At 54.6% G+C, this 19,747-nt stretch overlaps 1 protein-coding gene across 2 annotated transcripts in view; it reads right to left on the bottom strand.

Annotated features, from left to right (window-relative positions):
- SLC35F3 (solute carrier family 35 member F3) overlaps nucleotides 1-19,747 on the bottom strand; it is a 265,334-nt gene that overhangs the window by 88,631 nt on the left and 156,956 nt on the right. The window contains exon 1 of one of the 2 annotated variants that reach the window (XM_090263401.1): nucleotides 433-722. The exons of the other annotated variant lie outside the window; for it this stretch is intronic. Coding sequence (XP_090119527.1) covers nucleotides 433-508 — 76 coding nt within the window. The 5' untranslated portion in view covers nucleotides 509-722. Of the gene's footprint in view, nucleotides 1-432; nucleotides 723-19,747 lie in introns of those variants that run through there. 2 annotated transcript variants of the gene reach the window in all.

The following is a 19,747-nucleotide window of genomic DNA, read 5'->3' as shown; positions in this document are numbered from 1 at the left end:
GGCTCCTCCAGCAACCCCTGGATTAGCCTGGGGGCAGGGGAATACACCAGACGGGGACGCAAGTGTGTGTGAGTTTGGGGCCACTGGTTAGTGTCTGGGCGAACCCTCCTACCCAGCTGGCCAGTGCCACAGGCCAGGAAGGAGCTGAGGCCACCGCTGCCGCTGCTGCCACCAGATGCGCTGGGGGCTGCGCAGGAAGGAGCCAGCGTGCCGTGGCTGCAGCACCCTGGGCGGCCCCGTGGACCCCGCAGTAGCTCAGCGCTGCCCGAAGCTGCCAGGTGCCACCCCCTCACGCAGCGGCACTGCAGGGACGCTTTCCGGGGAGCCAGCAGTCCCCAGGCCAGGCAGCCGGTGGCCTGGCGCCAGGAAAGGGGGCGGCCCCGCTGGGGTGCAGGCCCCCGCCCCCACCCCCACCCCCACCCCAGGCGTTACCTTCCACTTTGGTGAGGGTCAGCACCGGGCTGTTGCAGGCGCTGAGCGGGGCCACCCTGGCCGAGTGCTTCTTCATGGTGAGCGGTCCGCCTGCAGGGGCCACGGTCGCCTACATCCTGGGGCCGGCCGAGCGCCCTCGGTGCCGGCGGCCTCCCCCGTGCGGGAGCGCGAGGATCGCCGCCCAGGCCCTGCCCCGCCGCCAGCCGCGCTCCTGTCGCTGAGCTCACTGCGGCGGCTGCCCCGTGGAGCACATCTTCCCGGCAGCGCAGCCACTCCACACACGCACAGCCTCCCGCCTGGGCTGCTGCAAACTCCGACGTCACGGCCAAGTGCGCTCCCCACGCGCACCCGGGCTCACCTGCTCCACCCCCGCCCCAGCCGCCCAGCCCGCAGCCAGTCCCTCCCTTGGAGCCCGGTCCCCGCTGCAGCCTTTGGGGCAGGCTAGGGGGCCGGCCACCAGCTCCCGAATCAGCCCTGAACAGGACCAGCGCACTGGAGAGGCCCAGAGAACTTGACCCCAACGTTCCACAAGTTTAGAAAAGGAGGTGTTTGACTCTGCGTGGAGAGTTGACTCCTCCGGCGCCAAGTCCTGAATTGTTGGTTGGCAGGAAGTCAGAAAATGGAAAGCACCCCACGCTCACGTTAACATCCCTGACAGAGTCTGGGAGCACATTCTTGTGTGTGGCCCCGGGGATCAGCTCTTTTGGGGGGAAGAAGAAGCAAAATCCGCAGAAGCAAAACAGCCACAAGAAAACAAAGGTTCCAGGAGATCTCTGCTCCTGCACCACTGCCCCCGTCTGGGGAGGCCCAGGGACCCAGGAGGCAGAGAAGGTGTCACCCCTGCCCCGCTCTGCACTGGCCTCTGCCGGAGCCGGTCTCACCGCCCCTCTCAGACCGGCTGTGGGCTGCTGGCCAATGACGCTGGTCAGAGAGCAGGGACGCACCTGCTGCCTCCCTGCCCAGGTGATCCCTGAGCAACCCTGGGTGCCCAGGAGGATCTGTGCCGAGGCAGTGCACCATGGCGCTGCCCTTGTCCCTGCAGCTGGGACGCACAGGGCGCGTGTGGCCCCAGCACTCCAAGGGCCTGTGGGCGTCTCACACACGCCCAGCCACTGGGAGTCTGAAGGGTCCGTAGTGATTCCAGGCGGGTTTTGAGGCTATTGTTAAGTCCTTACGCAGTGCCAGAGCCTCCCACTCTGCCCGGTTTCCTGTCTCAGAGGTGATAGTCTACCGTACGATGTCATTCTTGCCCCTCAGAAGGGTAACTCAGTGGAGTGGTGGAGGTGGAGAGTGAGCTTAGAGCAACAGGGTTTCCCTAGCTTGGCACCTACCAGCTCTTTCTGTGACACCTGCCTGCATCCTCCCAGGTCTCTGGCATAAGTGGTTCCTAGACACTTCTCCGGTAGGGTGCTTGCTTTACTTGCCCTCTTGAACAGCCACATGAACAGAATGGCCCCTGAGTGTCAGGGCTGTTTCCAAGGAAGGGTTTTTAGGGTCTCTGCAGCGCCCTCTAGTGCTAACTTCCACACCATACACCTGTCACAGGGAACTTGCCCCAAGACGTCGAGAGATGACATATACAGAAAGTCATTAAGCCACCCCCTTCCTTGTGAGCATCAAGAACAAATAAGCCTAAAGCAAAAGAATCTCATATATTTAAGAGGACCTTCTTATAAGAACATAACAGTCCTTTGTGTCGTTTCATAAAGTTCTTCAATCAACAATTATATGCACCGTAATTAAAACAAGTATCACCTCATAGCACCCATGTTTTGAACACTTACTATGCACCATGTATTGCATTAAATGTTTTACATAAATCACTTCATTTCTTACTCAAGCTTTGTAAGAACGTTGTCCCCTTGTTTTACATCTGGGGAAACGGAGGCTAAGAAAGTTTAAATAAAATTTTCTAGGTCATACGGTGCGTCATTGGCCGAGCAGGGATTTAAATCCAAGTCCGACAAATGAAGAAACCTGGACTTATAACTGCTGTGCTGTTCTCTTACACAGTAACCCCCCCCCCCCCAGCTGTGGTGCTGCTTTCCATGACTTTAGGTACCTGCAGTCAACAGCGGTCTGAAACTATTAAATAGAAAACTCCAGAAATAAACAATGTTGACCCATTCACTTCCTCTCAACATGTGAGCACTGTGCCTTCTCACGCCGTCACAAAGAGGGCAAGAATTGCGAGAGAGAGAAAGAGATCACATTCACACAACTCTTATCACAGTATGTGGTTATAACTGTTCTACTTTATTATTAGTGATCGTTGTTAATCCATCACTTGCCTGATTTATAAATTAAGCTTTATCATAGGTACATATGGATAGGAAGAAACACAGTGTACACAGAGTTCAGTACTAGCTGTGGTTTCAGGTCTCGGAACGTACTCCCTGTGGATAAGGGGGCACCGCTGTGTAATAAATGTAAAAATGCAGTAATCCCACCTAACTATTCCCATTCAGGAGGGACATACACGTCAAGTTATTTCCTTTCATTTGACTGCGGCTTTGGTAGATTTCATCATGCCCCTGTGCATGTCCTGGGGAACCTGGGAGTCCGGGGTCTCCCCCAGGCCTTCAATTGCTAATATATGTGCTGATGAAGCATGCACCCCAGCTCCCCAAACTGGCCTGTCCACACATTCTACTGGGCAGGTCACAATGAAAGTACCCAATCAATACCTGTCTTTTTGTTTTTTAGATGTCTACTTTCTACTTATTGCAATGTTATTACGAGTCAAATAGATAACAATGAAGAATTATTAACTATCGCTAACTTCACTCATTAAATAACTGTTACCTAAACCTTCCCCTCCCCTGCCCAGAGTTCACCCCCTCCTGTCTGCGATGTCTGCTTATCAAAGATGAGGGACCAATTGTCATCTTAACTTTCTCCCCTTAATTTCAAGTACTCAGGGCTGTTTCTTTGTTTTTATACTCCACTCTCTTTGCCTTGTGTGCTCTCTCCCCTTCTGTTCCCTGCCCCCCACCCCCCACACCCAGGATAACCCCCACAAGTTTCCTGCACCCCTTTTTAAATCAGGAGTTCCTGCTTGACCATCGAGCACAGCTACTCCTCAGTGCACACCTTTTGGAGGAGTGGGGGCTGGCGCATATTTAAAAATTCCCATAAATAAAATTATTCTAGAAGCGAACTGGGTCCTCGTGTATGAGTGTACACTAGTATTCGGAGAGTTCCAACAGTTTAGAACTCTGCAGGAGTTGGGCTATCGTGACCTAACTCGGGGAAATAAAAACTCGCACTCGTGAGCAGTAGCTAGGTTTTGTGTTCTTAGCATTACAGTCTAGACACTGAAGTGAGACTCAGACAGTAACCACCAGCCTTTGACGCAGAATTTACAAACCCCAGCCACCCCCCAGCAGCCTCCCTGCCTACCCCCCACTCCCACTCTCAAACCAAAGAGAAGAGGAGTGCGAGTGGAGTCCCGAAGGAGAAGGAAGATGGAACCACCGGTGTCTCCTACACCGAGGGGCTGTATTTCACCCGTACCCCACAGGTGGGGCCCAGCCCTGGCCCTACAGGAGGTGAAAGACAGGCAGGCCTGGGCGAATCATCGGGAATTGGGTGTGCCGGTGGGTTCCCACAGCCTTGGGGCTGTCAGCTGTGGGCCTGTATTTGCCCTCCTCTCTAAACAGCCTGTTCTGCCTTCCTGGACTCACGCCCACTTCGGCCATCCATGGCGGTCACTGGCCCAGCCTTTCCTCTGGCGCGGTGTGTGAATGTCTGCAGTCCCGCTGCACGGTCCCAGGAGGCATCCAATCCCACTGCTGGGTTAGCGTGGTTATAGTCTCCAGAGGTGAAGACAGCATGGAGCTGCCCTGAACAGCAGCCAGCAGCTTGATCTGGAGCTGCGGCTCTGCCAGCCTGTGTCACCCCCGCGGTCATTCGGCCTCTTTTGGCCTCAGCTTCCTAACCTGGGCACCAGAGGGCAGACCCCCAGGAAGGTTTCAACTTGTGTTTCCCGGTCTCTCTGCAAAGCAGCTCTATTTTGATCTGTTGGTTCCAAGTTAGATGTGGTTTATAAAAATGTCCTCACTGTTCTGAAAACCATGGACTGGATACTCTTTAAGGTCCTATTTGGCTTTAAAAAATTCCTAGATAAGAGCTGTGACCGCCTCCAAAGATCTTAAAAGAATCTTATCCTCATGAATATCGCCAGGGAGTTAAGGAGACTCTTGCTTTAAGTGACTTTTTCACTTTTTTTTGACATAGTCTGAAATGCATTAATATTTACCAAAATTCACAGAGTTGTACACTAAAGAGGATTAATAGTTTGTAAATTATATAGCAATTAAAAAACTGGAAAATATAATTCATGTACAAATACATATACAGCTTATTTGAATATTTGATAAAGTACTTCCCTTACCACGTGTTAGCACCTCTTTTCTGTTCTGTTCTATTCAACTCCATTCATTTCATTTTGTTCTGTTCTTTCATTGCAAGAAAAACTGCTGGCTTTAACCAACTAGCTTGGTTTAATTATGATCTACTCATAGGTCATAATCCATGTGGTTTGAAAAATACTGTTAAATATTATATGCTTTTTAAGTTATGCAATGCTCTTTACTTAATCCATTTAAAATAAAGAATAAAAAATTTAAAAGCCAGCTAAGATTTCCAATAGTCAGAAAACAGTCCACTTCATTTAATTCACTCTGAAATAGTAACCCTGTTTCATAGTCCTTCATAGTATAAAATAGTAAGAATAACAAATTATTTTTGTGGTTACCAGTGTTCACGAATAATGACTTAAAGTAGTTCCGGGAGCTAGAAATGGAGTTCCACCCGAATACATCAGTCTGCAGTGTGCAGGGACTTTCAGGGTGGAGCAAGTGCTGGTACGTCTAACATGGGACAAATCTCATGATTCAGGGAAATTAACTCTCATTGTCAGGCAGCTCATCCCGTGATCTGGTAGGAATCATCGATCATCTTTCTCAGTAACTCCAAGTGCAAGGGCAGGGAACCGCTGGACCGAGTGCTTGGTGGCCTTCCCCACCTTCACACGTCCTTTCTCTTCCTCAGTGATGGGCACCAGCAACACCAACTCAGACTCATTAGGGTCCCAGTAGCATCTCTCCTCTCTCTCTGGGGAGGAATGTCAAGGTTGGGTAGCTCCAGGCGGCCTATTAAGAGGCAGGATCCCTGGGTGTCACCAGTGGGCACCCAGACACATCCCCTCCAGGTCCCAGCATGACTGCTCCATAGTGAGTAGACAGCGGCCAGCCCTGGGGTCACACTGGGCCTGGAGCTGGGACCATGATGAACAAAAGGAGACACACACAGACTTGGACGGGATGTCTGGCTGCTTCTTCTGTGGGTCCTGTGCTCAGGGGCAGATGCCAGGGCGTGGCCCCCTGCAGGGCCAGGTTGAGACGTGGGAGGGGCTGAGCAGCAGCAGATGCCCTGGGACAGCAGCACGGCCGGGAGGGAGCCCTGGACAGACAGCCGAGCGGGCTGTGCCTCCCTCTCCTGGGCCCTTAAGAGACCTAGCTGGGTGCCAACACGCATAAGGGTGTAGAGGGCGCAATGTCTGGTCCCCAGCAGGCGCTCATGAGATGGTCACCCTCTTCCACCCTGGCAGATGGGCATGCCAGCTCCGCACACCCCTTCCGACTCTGTGAGTCAGTATGGGGGGGCCACTGCATATGGACGGTTCTGTTGGGCAAGTTGCTCAGTCTCTCTGTACTCAGCCATTTCATCTTTAAAATGGAGATCACAATAGCAGATACCTTATAGCGTTATTATAAAGATTAAAGGAATCAATACATGTGAAGTGAGTCTAATAGGACCTGGCGTAAGTACTCAGAACACATCAGTCATGATTTCTAGCCCCTCCCTCTAGGCTCCTTAATGAGGCGGGGCCGTCCTGGTTTGGGAACCTCCAGTGTCTAATACAGTACATGGCTTATCAAGTAGGTGCTCAAGCAGGAAGGGGAGGGGGGAGGGAGGGATGAAGATGGATCCACAGGACACAGAATCCAGGAGTTTTCTAGAACTGCCTGCTCCTCCCTCCTCTCACTGTGCTCCCTGCATGGCGCCAAGAGTGAGGACCCCGCTGGCCAGCTCCCTTCTGCCCGGGGCTCCGGCCCCCACTGGCTTCATCTCGGAGGAAGTGCTTTGGGGGGTAGGACAGTGGACTCCAGGTGAGGAGAGGGATCTGATGCCATTTGGTTCAGAAATAGCTGCCTGCCTGTGCTGTGGATGACTCATGGACCACAGCTGGACTCCTGTCCCAGTCCCCGGCTCCCCGTCCGCTGGGCGGGACTAGCACACTGACACGCACCGGATCCCGGTCAACACTGGCGCAGACGCCTTTGGCTGGGCTTTGTTTCCAAGGGTGCATCAAGGGGACTGGCCACCAGACTTGGCTTCAAAAGAGGAAGAAGGTGTGCCTTTGGGCAGGAGCCCATTCCACTCTCGTTCCTGAGTGCACGGTGTGCCAGCCCCTCGGGCCAGGATAGGCTTGGTGAGGACTTGGGAGGCTTCGGGCTCAGCAGGCAGTTGCAGGTGTCTCCTCTCAGGTCAGGGTGGCCTCTGGACTCAGACAGCCCTTACTCTTCCTGCCCTGCCCCGGTTACCTGTGACCTTGCTTCAGCTTCCTGCTGGACTGTAAAGCCATGAGGCAGGGACCCTGCTCGTGGATGGGGGAGTGAACGAGGAATCACTAGGGCAGGAGGCCACGGGGACTGGCTGGTGGTACAGGTAGACCAGAGGCTGTGTCCAGAGGCGCTGTGTCAGCAGGTTAGCGGGGCAGGGCTGAGATCGGCTTCCTCAGCTAGCTTGGGAGGAAACAGCCCCTCGAGGGGCAGAAAAGCCCTGCCTGTCCATCAGAGGAGCCCCAAGCAGCACACCCCCGCTTTGCGCTGTGACCTCTGGCGCCAGCTCTGTGCACCGTCTGCCCAATCCCTCTAGCTCCTTCCTCCTTTCCGGTTCCTGCTGAGGCTGGTGTCGCTAGGAAACCCCTGGGCCCGGATCCTGGCCAGCTCTGCCCCTTCACGTGTCCTAAAAACACCAGAAGCCCTCAGGGTCAGGCTGCGCAGCACGCTTCCCTGCAGGAGGGGCGCCGAGTGTCCCCCAGAGCTGCCACCCGCCCACATTTCCCTCCCTGCAGCTGCTCCATGCTCGTTCCCAGCACGTCCTCCTCAGGTGGCACTCTCCCCTCCCCCCTCGCACCGCAGGGGCGCTCCCCTCCTCCCTCCTCAGCACAGTGCTGCCCACCAGCCCGGCCCCAGGCCCACTGTCCTGCTGTCTGGCAGAGCCTCCAGGCAAGTGTCTGCTGCCCACCTGCCTGGAGACGGGGAGGCTGTGGAATCCCAGCGGCTAAAGTCCTTCCGTGGCCTGGACTGCTTCTCTGAGTCTTGGTCTGGGCTTGTTTGGCCCCCAAGGAGGAATGCTCCTCTGGACATTGGGGCACTGTGCTCCCCACCCCAAGGAGCAAGTCGCTGGCTCAGAGCAGAGGGCACGACCCTCGGCCCAGGAAGCCCTCAGGCTGGCAGAGGCCAGCGAGGCCAGGGTCGTGGCGTGGACAGGCCAGTGTGGCTTTAGTGTTCCTCGTGCCAGGGGCTCTCCAGCATCTACTCAGCCATCACCTTACTGACCGCCCTCGGTGAGGTACTGGTTCTGTTGGGGGGCGGGGCTTCCTGCCGTGCGACGAGGAAGGTGGTTCGGACCTGTGACATCCATGCGTGACAGGCTGAGACCTTCGCCTCAGAGCAGTGCTGGCCACGTCCACTGTAACTCTCCATGACCCCACGGGTGGGGGTACAAACGCCCCAGTGAGAAGTCAGCAGATGACCCCGCCGGCCCCAACACACAAAGCGCTCCAGAGAACCACCGGTGTCTTCCCCAAACAAGCCCTAGGCGTCGTCCCCTTCCCCCTTGCTTTGTACAAGGGATCTGTGGGCCGGCGCGGGACACGTGGGGTCTGCGAGCACACAGGAGCTGCAGGGGGCACCGGGGAGGCAGCGCAGGACAAAGGGACAAGATGTTTCACAAGTCAGTTGGCTATGAAAAACACGCCTCATTTTCTGCAAAAGCGAACCACCCAAAACCCTGCTGAAGGCAAAGGCTGTTCTTTGCTTTGGGGCCTAAAAGGAAGACCCCACACATTTTGGACAAAAGCAAGAAGAAGCTGGCGGTCTGGAGGCACGGCGTGCACCTGCCTGAGGCGGTTCGCCATGTCTTCTCCCCAGAGTGACTGGGCAGTGTAGGGCAAGGGACAGCACCCCCACTCCCCACAGTCCTCTAGAGCTCCCGGTGGGGTTTGGAGAGTTACATGTATGCACGAGGGGGGACCCCGAAACACCAGAGTTTATTAAAAATTGTGCATTTGTTCTTACATGTTTAAACTTCAGTCACCTTCCAAGTACGCTCCATTTGATGCAATGCACCTATTGAGATATTTTCCACTGCTCAAAACAGTTTTGAACTCGTCGATTTTGATGTCTTTTTAGCGCTTCTGCTGTTTTTTGTTTCACCTATTTCACATGGGCAAAGTGTTTCCCTTTGAGGACTTTTTTCATCCAGGGAAACAAACAAACAAAAAGTTGCTAGGGGCAAGACTGGGTGAATAGGGAGGGTGGGGCATGAAGGTCATGCCGTTTTGGGTCAAAACTGCTAAACACTCAGCCGATCTGGGCAGGTACGCTCGTAAATCACCCACCATGAAATGGGCAAAGATGCTGAAAGAGTCTTAAAAAAGAATTCACTGAAGCTGAATGCAGCCTCTCACAACAACACCAGCTGGTGCACTGATACCGATGGGTTCCTAGAACACTCACCTAGCAGAGGAAGCCTGTATGACAAGGGGCCTGCCCTCTAGAAAAGAATTCCATTTTTTTTGGGTCCCCCCCTTATATGTGTGTGTGTGTGTGCGCGCGCGCGCGTCTGCACACGTGTGTGTGTGTGCGTGTGCATATTCAGAAAAGGCTAAATTGGCTACCATTTCCCCACCCCCCTCAACTACCAAAAATAAAAAGTGATTCATTCACTCTCTCCATGAGACTTCTCCAAGAGAAAAAGCTGTCCTCTTTTAGAAACTCAGTTCCGATGCTTAAGGACAGCCGAAATGGTCTGAAAGTGTGTCTTGTAAACAGACACAAATGCTAATGAAACAGGAGACACCCTTGGGCGGTGGGGGAGGGAGCATCACATAATGGTGCGACTGCTTTTTCTTTGAAATTATTTAGACAATTCCTATTTTTTTTATACACAACTCTTTCAGGTTCCTGCTTTTAGAACCACTGGCCCCTGACTTTTTAGAAGCATCTATTATAACCTCAAAGGTAAATACAGGTCCCTCTTCCATGTGGTAACTGTTCTGTATTCTTGTATCCTTTTCATGTCCTTGCTGTGGAATCTTCAGAACAGGCTAGTGGAGAACTGGAGAACGAGAAGGCACTGCTGATAACAGCATCGACTTCCCCCTGCAGACGGGAGGGAACAGGACGCAACCGTAAGCCCCTGTGTGGGTGACGGCCACCAGCCCTCCCTCAGGGTGGCACCCTGCCTTCTGCCGGCTTCTTGAGGACACTCGAGGCTTTGAGGCCGCTGCCTTGGTGGGCTCCCTCCTGGTCGTCCCCCTCACCTCTTCACTCATGCTTAACTGCAGCTTTATTTTGCCCTCGACTGTACACGGGTGAGAGGCCATTGTGGCCGTATGTGTGTTAGGTGGGAGCCTTGCCATCTCCTTGTGCCCTTGCTGGGCTCTGTGGCGCCCAGGCGACCCATGATGGCAGGTACTTGACACCCAGAGGCTCAGACCAGAAGGGAGGCCCGGGCTCCCCCGATGGTTGGAAATCAGCAGAAGAGCCCGCAATGCATTGTTCTCACCCTTTCACCACATTGACCAGTTAGGACTTCAGGCCCAGGTTAGAATTACCACTAGACTTAGTGTTTACGAGTGGAGTTGTGTACACCGTACAGAATGCTGGTTAATACAAACACTAAGTATGTATTCATTTGGTCTGATGTGCTCTGCTTCCTGAAAGCTCACATGCCAGTCTTCCCCCTTCCTCAAGCTCTCCTTCTTGCCTTGCCACGGTCCCAAACAGGCCCCTTTCCCTCTCCACCTCTGCCCCTCCTTTAAGCCCACTCTTCTTGTAAAACTACAAAACTTGAAATAAACAAAAAACACACTGGCAAAGGGAAATGGTTGATGCACGTCCTTGTTCAAGCCTCAAATTCCATGCTCACTGTGGTGAGGACCACCTGGTGCCCATTCTGTGTGAAGCCTGCTTATGGGAAATACAAGACAGGCTCATCGATTTTTGTTTTAACCTTGATGCTTATTTAAAGTGGGCTGGCATCAAATGTTCTATTGATAGCAGAATTCTAATTTGGGATTAGCAGTAACCTAAGACACCTAAGACACGAAGGATGAGCGCAGCTGGGAGAGCTGTCTCTAGCGGCGGCACTCGCAGAATGTAGAGCGCATTTCATCCTCGGCCCCTGCAGGCCTCATTCCGTTCATGGATGAGGTGGGAGAAACGAAGCTCAGAGGGTTCAACTCAGCTGTCCCTGAAACATACGTGTGCACGCTTCAGGTGCTAACATCAACTGCAATAAAAAATCGCTTTCATGACAAAATGTTTATCTGCAGCCCTGCCCAGAAACATGTAGGAAAGCATGTTTGTTTTTACCTGGATGTATTAATCCGAAGGAAAGTTCTCTGTGAATCTGAACAGTAGTGATGGAATCATGCTGGGGTCAGACTGCACGAAACCCGACCCAGGCACAGCGTGGGGTCTCTGCTGCACTTGGGTGACAGTTGCCCGCTGCTTGCCAGTAGACTTAGGGTACAGCTCACAGATGGACCCCAGGGCCCAGGCCAAGGAGGGCCTAGTACTGTTTAAAAGCGGAGCATCTCCGAGGTGCAAAGCATTTTGGAAATCACCTAGCACATCACCCGTAGCTTGGGCCAGGAAAGAATAAAACTAAGAGGATGAAAGAGAAACAAAAACCCGATGGCTATTCTGGGAACAGGAAGTAGAAGGCACCTAAATAAACCCCGGGCAGCGCACGCAGGCCAGCGAGGAGCTCTGTCTCCCAGCTGCAGCTGCTAGGAGCCGCAGTGATTAATACCGACGGGATCTGGTCCTTAAAGAGATGCTTCTGGTGCTAAAGCAAGAAGGCCACTCATTCCTGGGCTTCAGTTTTACACTTTGGACCAGACTCAGGACCTTTACAGTGCCTTTAAAGTGACTCCTTGTTTTCAGGAAGGGAAACCGTGCCTCCAGGGAAACAATCTCAGTCCTAAGATATAAAAGTCAAGGTGAGCGGTTCTGAGCTCAGGGCTCCGAGGGCGTTCCCGGGAGGTGGGGCGTTCCCATGGGGAGGGGGAAGGTGAGCGAGGCCATCGAAGGCTCTGGGCAGTTTGTCAGGAAGGTGGGCAGAGGCAAATAGCAAACTCATACCTCTCACCATCAAGAAAGTGGCAAGTCAACAAATGGAGTGGGAGAGTGGGTTTGCAGACCTGTGTCTGATTAGGGCTTGTAGCCAAAACACCTGAGGGCCTCTGACAATGCAATAATGAAAAGGCAAATAACCAGCGTGACAAACAGGCAGAGGGTGACTAAAAAATGGGCCGAAGACCTTACGGGCACCTCACCGAAGAAGATACACAGATGACACACAGGCCTGTAAAAAGATGCTCTACAGCAGCTGTCATCAGGGGGACACAAATTAAAGCAGCAATGATGAGACTCCACCACACACCCACGAGAATGGCCAAACTCTGGAACACTGCCAACACCAAATGCTGGCGAGGATGCAGGGCAACAGGGACTGTCATCCATGGCTGACGGGAAGCAACATGGTGCAGCCACTCCGGAAGACAGTTTAGGATTTTCTTATAAAACTAAACATATCTTTACCATAAGATCCAGCAATGATGCTCCTTGGCATTTATCCAAAGGAGCTGAAAACTTATGTCATTCAGATGTTGCACACAGATGTTTACAGCAAACTTGGAACAACCATGATGTCCTCAATTCAGTAGGTGGATGTAAACATACTGTGGTCCATCCAAACAATGAAATATTATCCAGGGAGACCAGCTATTCTGAACAGCCATCATCAAACAGAGGGACCAGGTGATGTCGACTGATCACTGACTGCTTTAGTCTCTCAGCAGTTACCCAGAGCCAGGCCAGGAACGTGACCAACGGTGGAGTCTGCTCTCAGGGAGTGTCCCTTCGACAGCGGGGCCCATAACATGCACATAAGTAACAAAGGTCAGAGTGCTGACTGCCAGACGAGAGCAAGACGTGGTGGTATGACACAGAGTACCTGGGGCACTTCAGACTGGGAGGTTAGGGAAGGCTTCACTGAGGAGGTAGCCCTTAAGCTGAAACCCGAGTGACAGACAGACACAGCTCTGGGATGATCTGAAGGGTAGGCCTCCTGGCAGGGGGCATGTGGGTACCTCGGTCCTGCGATGGGTGCATCAAGAATTGAAGGCCAATGGGCCAGGGCACAGTGGGCACATCGAGGGAGGGGAGACGAGGGGTCAGACAGGGTAGCGGCAGGGGTGGGGTGTGGGTGGGAGCATCTAGAGAAGCATGTCCCAACCGGGCCACCCTGATGGCAGCACTGCAGGCTTTGGGGTGCATATTTGTTGCTATGGGGGCCGGTCTGCACCCTGCAGTACATTTAGTAGCCCCCTGACATCTGCCATCAGTAGCACTCCCACCCCTGGTTGTGACAACCAAAATGTCCCCTGCGTTCCCAAGGAGATGGCCAAGTATGAGGTCAGGACTCAGGTCCAGAACTTTCTCACGGTAGTGTGAATAGCCCCAGGAACAAATACTTAACTGCCTTGCACAAAGCTTGCGGCCAGTAGATACTTTCTGAGTGAGAAAGCACTGCCGTTTGGTGACTCACACGTTGGTTCTGACTCCAGTAGAGGCTGGAGGAGGACAGAGAGGAGTGACCAGCCCAGAGGGCACAGACCCTCTCCCAGGGCCTCGGGGGACAACCTGGGCCCTGTGAAGGCTGCTGAGGAGGGGACAGAGGCGCGCACGGGCTCAGCCCTGCAGGCACCGTGCAAAGCTCTGCCCTGTGCATGGCGTCACCTGGGGAGGGGCGAGGCCTCCCTCACGGGGCACAGCTGGTGGCAGCGGGTCCCAGACCCCCAAGGCATGGCTTCTGGTGGAACGAAGTGGCCAGGGCTTGTTCAATAACAAACCAGACCAGACAAAAGCCTGTGTCATTTTGTTCTCTTGCCTGGCATGGCTGTCTGCTCTGTAGACACGAGGTAAATGCCAAGCGATGCCACAGGCTGAGATGGGACTAGAGAGAAAGGAAAGGAGCCATGAGGCCACTGCCTGCTGCCACCTCCCTGTGCCAGCCCTGGGGACTTAGGGCTCTTCACCCCCTTCCCTCCCACCTCTCTATGCCCGTCTGGACATTTGGAATTCCCCTATGCCTGGCCCACTGTTCGGGTTCAGCTATGTCCCTAAAAACGATGTTGAAGTCCTAACCCTCAGTACCTCAAAAGGTTGCTCGATTACGAAGTAATGTGGTTGCAAGTGGAATTAGATAAGATACAGTCATGCTGGTGGAGGGTGCCCCCTAATTCTATGACCGCGAGGAGAGACCCAGAGACAGACACCAGGAAGACAGCCGAGGGCAGGCAGAGTCAGAGGCTGGAGTCCCCTGCCGGAGCCCAGTCAGGTCTGGAGGCACCAGCGGCGGGAAGAGGCAGGAGGGATTCTCCCCTGGAGACGGGGGGAGAGCACGGCCCTGCTGACGCCCTGGCCCCACCTCCGGCACCCAGGCTGCGAGAGGGCATTTCTGCCGCTCTCAGCCACCATGGCAGTACCTTCTGCAGTGGCCACAGGGAACGAATATACCAGGGTCTGTGCACTGTGAGCAGGAGTGAGCAGGAGGGCAGGTGGCCGTTCTGAGCCTGCTCCTCAGGGTGACCGTGGCAGGTTGTCTGCTTCACAGTCACCTGCTGAATGCCTTCAGAATGCGCAGTCCTGGGACCCAGGCCTGCTGACAGAACTGGGCCTCTGAGGGTCCAGCGGCCTTCGTTATAGGGACAGGCATTCCTCGTCAGCTTCCCAGGTGATGTCTGGTCAGACATCAGAGCCTGACAAGACCTGCTTCAGGTTCTGGACGCCACCTTACACAACCTAAACTGCAGGCTTGCTCATGTTCGCTGGGGGTGATGTGAGCTCAGCAAATCTGTCTGAGCTAACCAAGCTTGGGATGGAGTGGGTTCTAACTTAAAAGGAGTGACGTGTCTAATGCCAGCACTGCTGGGCACCCTGGGATCTTCACAGTCATGACTCATCACAAAATGTCTGTCCAAAGTGTAGACAAGAATATTTGTGTTCTGCCTAGAGAAACAGATTCAGAGAAGACAATCACTCCGCCCTAGGCCACACAGCTGGAAGGTTGATGGCGCTGGATTTGAACCTGCAGCCTTGCAGCTGCCAGGCTGGGGCTCCCACTGCACCACCTGCCGCTCCGGGCACGACAGTGCGTTCATCACTCACCTGCATCCTCAGTAGCCCAGACTATGGGATCGCTTCCCTGGATCCAGCTCATCAGTCTCGGGGGCTAAGCACACATGCACCTGGACTCTGAACCTGCCCCTGTCACAGGGAGACAAGGCAGGAAGGGGGCTGTCCCCTACACCCCTTCTTTCTCTGAGGAACATAACTCTGTTCTCTGCATGGAAGACCAGAGCCCAGCCCAGAGCTGTGGCATTGCAGGTGGTGTGGGTCACTCATCGGAGCTCTCATTTGTTCTCTCCTGAACTAAGTCTCACAGTTCATACAGTGCCGGTCCGGTCCTTGATGCTGGGGACAAAACTGGGTGCTGCCCAGACCCCTCCCCTTGCCGCCACCTCATGTCACCCCATTGTGCAAAATGGCGCAGCTGTGTGTCAGAATCACCAGGGGGGCATGCTGGGTCCCCAAGCAAGCAGGACCTGTGGGGCTGGCCTGGAGCATCAGGACTCTTCAGAGGTCCCCAGGGGAGCAGCTGAGTTTGGAAGGCAGGACTCAGAGTCCTCTGCAGGGCTTGCTGCGACCCACAGCCTGGGCCCCACCCCAGGGTGTCTGACTCCCGTCTGGACTGAGGCCTGGAAACATGTGTTTCTAACAAGCCTCCGGGTGACACTGAGGCTGCCCATGGGAGGCCCCCACTCTGAGGACCGCGGAGTTGAGGAGGAGCGAGCAGAATGAAGAGTCTTGTAGCTGCGCGGTCCTTCACCTACTTAGTGCGGGGCGGCAGGACGCTGCGAAGGGAGCTAAGCGTGAGTTTGCAAATTAAATCTCCTAATTGTGTTCTTGGCTTCACCCAGCAAGAACCGGTTCGGCCAAGATCCTGAGAGGGTGACTGTCCCCATGGCAGGGCCATGTCCAAGTGACAGGGAGGACGGAGATGATGCTTTGGTGCAACCACAGGAGCTGCCCTAAATGCACGTCCCTGAATGACCCAAACCCACGCCTGCGCGGGGTCAGGCAGCCTGGAGTCCACTCCGTGGCGCGGGCCCGGGTGTGGTGCTCGGCTCTAGGCCACGGCAGACTTGGGTCAGTATGTGCCATGGGTCCTGCCTGCACCTGTGCAGCTGAATTCTGTCCCTGAGGGCTCCCAGGAGCCAGGCCACGCTCAGGACTCAGTGAGAGGCCACAGGGACTCCGAGCTTCACTTCTAGGCCCAGGCAAGGAAGAACACCTGGGGGACTGGCAGCCAATTGGGGCTGGGCTTGGGCTGTCACAATGGGCACTCCATACTCTGGAGTTGCCTGCCTGTAGTGGCCTAACTGCCACCGAGTCCCTGAGGGCATCAGTGACTACAGCGTGTAGTCACTGAAGTCTCACCTCCGTGCTAGCCACCGGCCGTCAGCTCCTACGTACTGGCAACAGAAACAGCTTCGTGTGGGCGTCAGCCAGACTGAGGTTAAGCCCAAACTTCCCCAGCCAGTGACAACCTCTCGGAGCCTCAGTGGGCACCGCTGTCACAGGAACAGGTCGCCCGCCTCATGAGGTGCTGCTGAGGACTGAGTGAGACGTCCTCACACAGTGAGGACACACAGGGTTGTCTGGCCAGTCAGAGTCCTGTGCTTCTGTCCCGTCCCAGGTGGGAGGAGGTATTATTTATGAGTCAGAGTTCTTTAGATAAACAGAAGCAGCAGCAACAGGGTATCTGTCTGTCCATCTACCTCTCTACTGAGAGCTATTTTAAGGAACCGGCTCCCACGATGGTGGGGCTCGAAAGTCCAAAATCCACAGGGCAGGCCAACAGCCTGCAGACCCAGGAAGGAGCTGATGCTGCAGTTCAAGTTGGCAGAATGCCCTCTTGCTTGGGGAGGTCATTGTTTCCCTCTTAATGCCTTCAACTGACTGGATGGGGCCCACCCCCATTATAGAAGACCATCTGCTTTACTCCAAGTCCGCCGAGTTAAACGTTAGCCTCATCTAAACAGTACTTCCACAACAACATCTAGGCTGGTGCTGGGCCAATATGTGGGTACCACGCCCACCCAGGGGGACACATAAAGTTAGTCGTAGAGGCCGAGAGAGGGCAGGCCTGGAGGAGACTCACAAAGGCTGGCAGCGGCCCTCTGGGACAGTGCTCCACCTTCATGACCGGCGTCTGGGGTTCCGCAACCATCGCGGGACCACAGGGAGACCAGTGGCCTCTGAGCCTGGATGCCGTGTGGAGCAAGTATGTGGCTACTCCCTGTAGTGGGACTACGAGCCCTGTGGTTAACAAGGCCTCCAGAAGCAGGAAGGACACCCCGTCCAGGGCTTTAACTCTCGGGAAGTCACAGTCAGGCACACTGGGGACGCAGCGAAGCTTCCAGGCAGAGGACAGTGCTCCTTCAGCTGCTCATCACTGCAGAACCACAGAATGTCAGAGCCCAGATGACCCAATGGGAAAACTGAGGCCCAGGGAGGGGTATGTCTTGTCCAAGGTCACGTTGCTAGCTGACTACAGAGTTAGGGTGAGGACCCAGGAGCCTAACTATAGCTTCTACACCAAGAGGCAGAAACATCTGTGACACCAAGCTGCGGACGCACCTGCGACCCCGAGCTGTGGATGCACCTGTGACACCGAGCTGTGCATGCACCTGTGACACCAGGCTGTAAATGACCCTCTACTACTGAGCTGCAGATGTACCTGTGACTCCAAGCTGCGGATAAGCCTGAGACACTGAGCTGTGGACGCACCTGTGACACTGAGCTGCAGACACATGCAAGGAGCTGTCCCACAACAGCCGAGCTTCAGGCCTCTCTCCCGTGTACACCAATAACCCCCTAAGATCGCAGCAGGCAGGGGTGGGGTGGTCTGGCCATGTGTCTGCTCCAGCCTACAATGAGCTGTAGAAGGGAGTCCCATGGGTGGCTTCCCTTGATCACGTGGTTAGCTTCCTGAGACCCCACAGCCATCTCTGGGGCCCAGAGGCTCCCCCCCACTTCCAGCCTCACTGCCCACAGGCACTGCCCACAGGCCAATCGTAGCCCTGAACTCTCACTCAGCCTTCCTGGCAGCAGCCAGCAGCAGAATCTGAGATACTGTGCACCACATGCCAAGATTCATTAACAGCCACTGCTGTAAATAACGGTGAGCCCCTGGCAGGCTGTCCTGTCCTGTCCACTTGGAACAGCAGCTCAGAGAGGATCACAGAGAGGCCACAATGTCACGCACTCCCTGGTCTGAGCCAGTTCTGCAGCTCGCCTTGTTAATTCTGGGAAGGGATGAGCGGAGAGATTGCCAGGCTGGGGTGTGTGGGGCGATCTGCACATCGGGGCCCCCAGGGATCTGCGGGCCCCCAGTAATGCAGATCCCAGGAGAGCACCCCTGGCCATCACGGGTGCTCTGAGAAGCTCAGGGGCATGAAGCGGGGTCATTCAACCCTCCGGGATCCCCTGAAACTTACCTTCCAGGCCCGTGGCTACGGCACGGTTTGAGGGGAGGCTGCTGGTGACCTCACAGGGTCCTGACCACAAGGCACTGAGTGGCCCAGGACACCTCAGACCAGCCGCCAGTCTAGCCACCGTTCATTTTGTAAGTACAGTTTCAGGGGTTCACAGCCACACCCCTTGCTTAGATGTTGTCAGTGGCTGCTGAGGGCCACAATGGCAGAGCCACGACAGGGACCACGTGGCCCATAAAGCTTGAGAGATTCCCTCCCTGGCCCTTTCCAGAGAACGTTTGCTAAGCTCTGGACCTGGGGACAGCACACACGCCGGACTCTAGGGGCTGAGGCCAGGGAGCCTCACTATGCCCCAGCTTTGTCATCTCTATAATGGCATCCATGACACCTACCTCACCAAGGGTAGGAGTTCTGTGATATGACTTCTGGGCACGGGGGCATCGTCAACATCAGTCTTTCCCTCTGCCTGCGGTGGCTGACCCACCTGCACACAGGGTGGTTATTGCTTATAGTAGTCGTGCTGGAGCTGGACAAGCAGCAGGTGTTATGTGGTCGTGAGAGCCCGCAGCAGGGGTGGTTCTGGGGACGAGACGTCTGTGGCCGCCTACCAGGGCAAATCAAAATAGTTCTGTGTTCATGGGGTGCGTTCCGAGTCCCCCTGTGGACAGAGGATAGTACCAAACCCTATGTATACTGTACTACGCTTTTTCCTATCCTTACCTAACTGATAAAGTTGAATTTATAGATTGGGCACAGTAAGAGATGAACAATAATTAACAATAAAACAGAACAACTATAACAATACACTGTAATAAAGTTATGTGAATGTGGCCTCTCTAACGCTCCAAAAACGTCTTATTGGACTGTGCTCCCCCTTCCTCTTGTGATGACGTGGGACGACCAAGTGCCCTGTGAGCTCGACGGCTTTCACCTTTCATGTCAGGGAAGCCCCTGACGGAACTGCCAGCAGCGCCGCTCTGGCGCTTTGGGGCCGTGGTTAAGTCAAACAAGGGTGACTGAGCACATGCACTACGATGCTCCCCTGCAGTGAAGCTTGGAACCCAGATGGCCGCTGAGGGCCGAGCAGGTGGGGAGTGTACAGAGCACAGAGACACTGGACAGAGGGCTGATTCACGACCCGGGCAGGATGGAGCGGGACAGTGTGAGACTTCATCACACTACTCAGAAGGGTGAGCACTTGAAAACTTATGAATTAGGTATCTCTGGAATTTTCTATTTAATATTTGCGGACCATGGTTCACCATGGTAACGGAAGCTGTGGAAAGTGAAGCTGTGGATAAGGGGGGATGATGGTACTAGCTGACCTGGGCGGAGAAGCCTGCCCAGTGTGAACTGGCCCGGTGTGGCGTGTGCCCACGTGCCCAC

The sequence above is a fragment of the Furipterus horrens genome, unplaced genomic scaffold (assembly GCF_987537825.1).
Source record: "Furipterus horrens unplaced genomic scaffold, mFurHor1.1.pri manual_scaffold_15, whole genome shotgun sequence".
Taxonomy (NCBI): Eukaryota; Metazoa; Chordata; class Mammalia; order Chiroptera; family Furipteridae; genus Furipterus; species Furipterus horrens.
The sequence above is the reverse complement of the archived record's forward strand: the minus strand, read 5'-3'. Positions and strand labels throughout refer to the sequence as shown.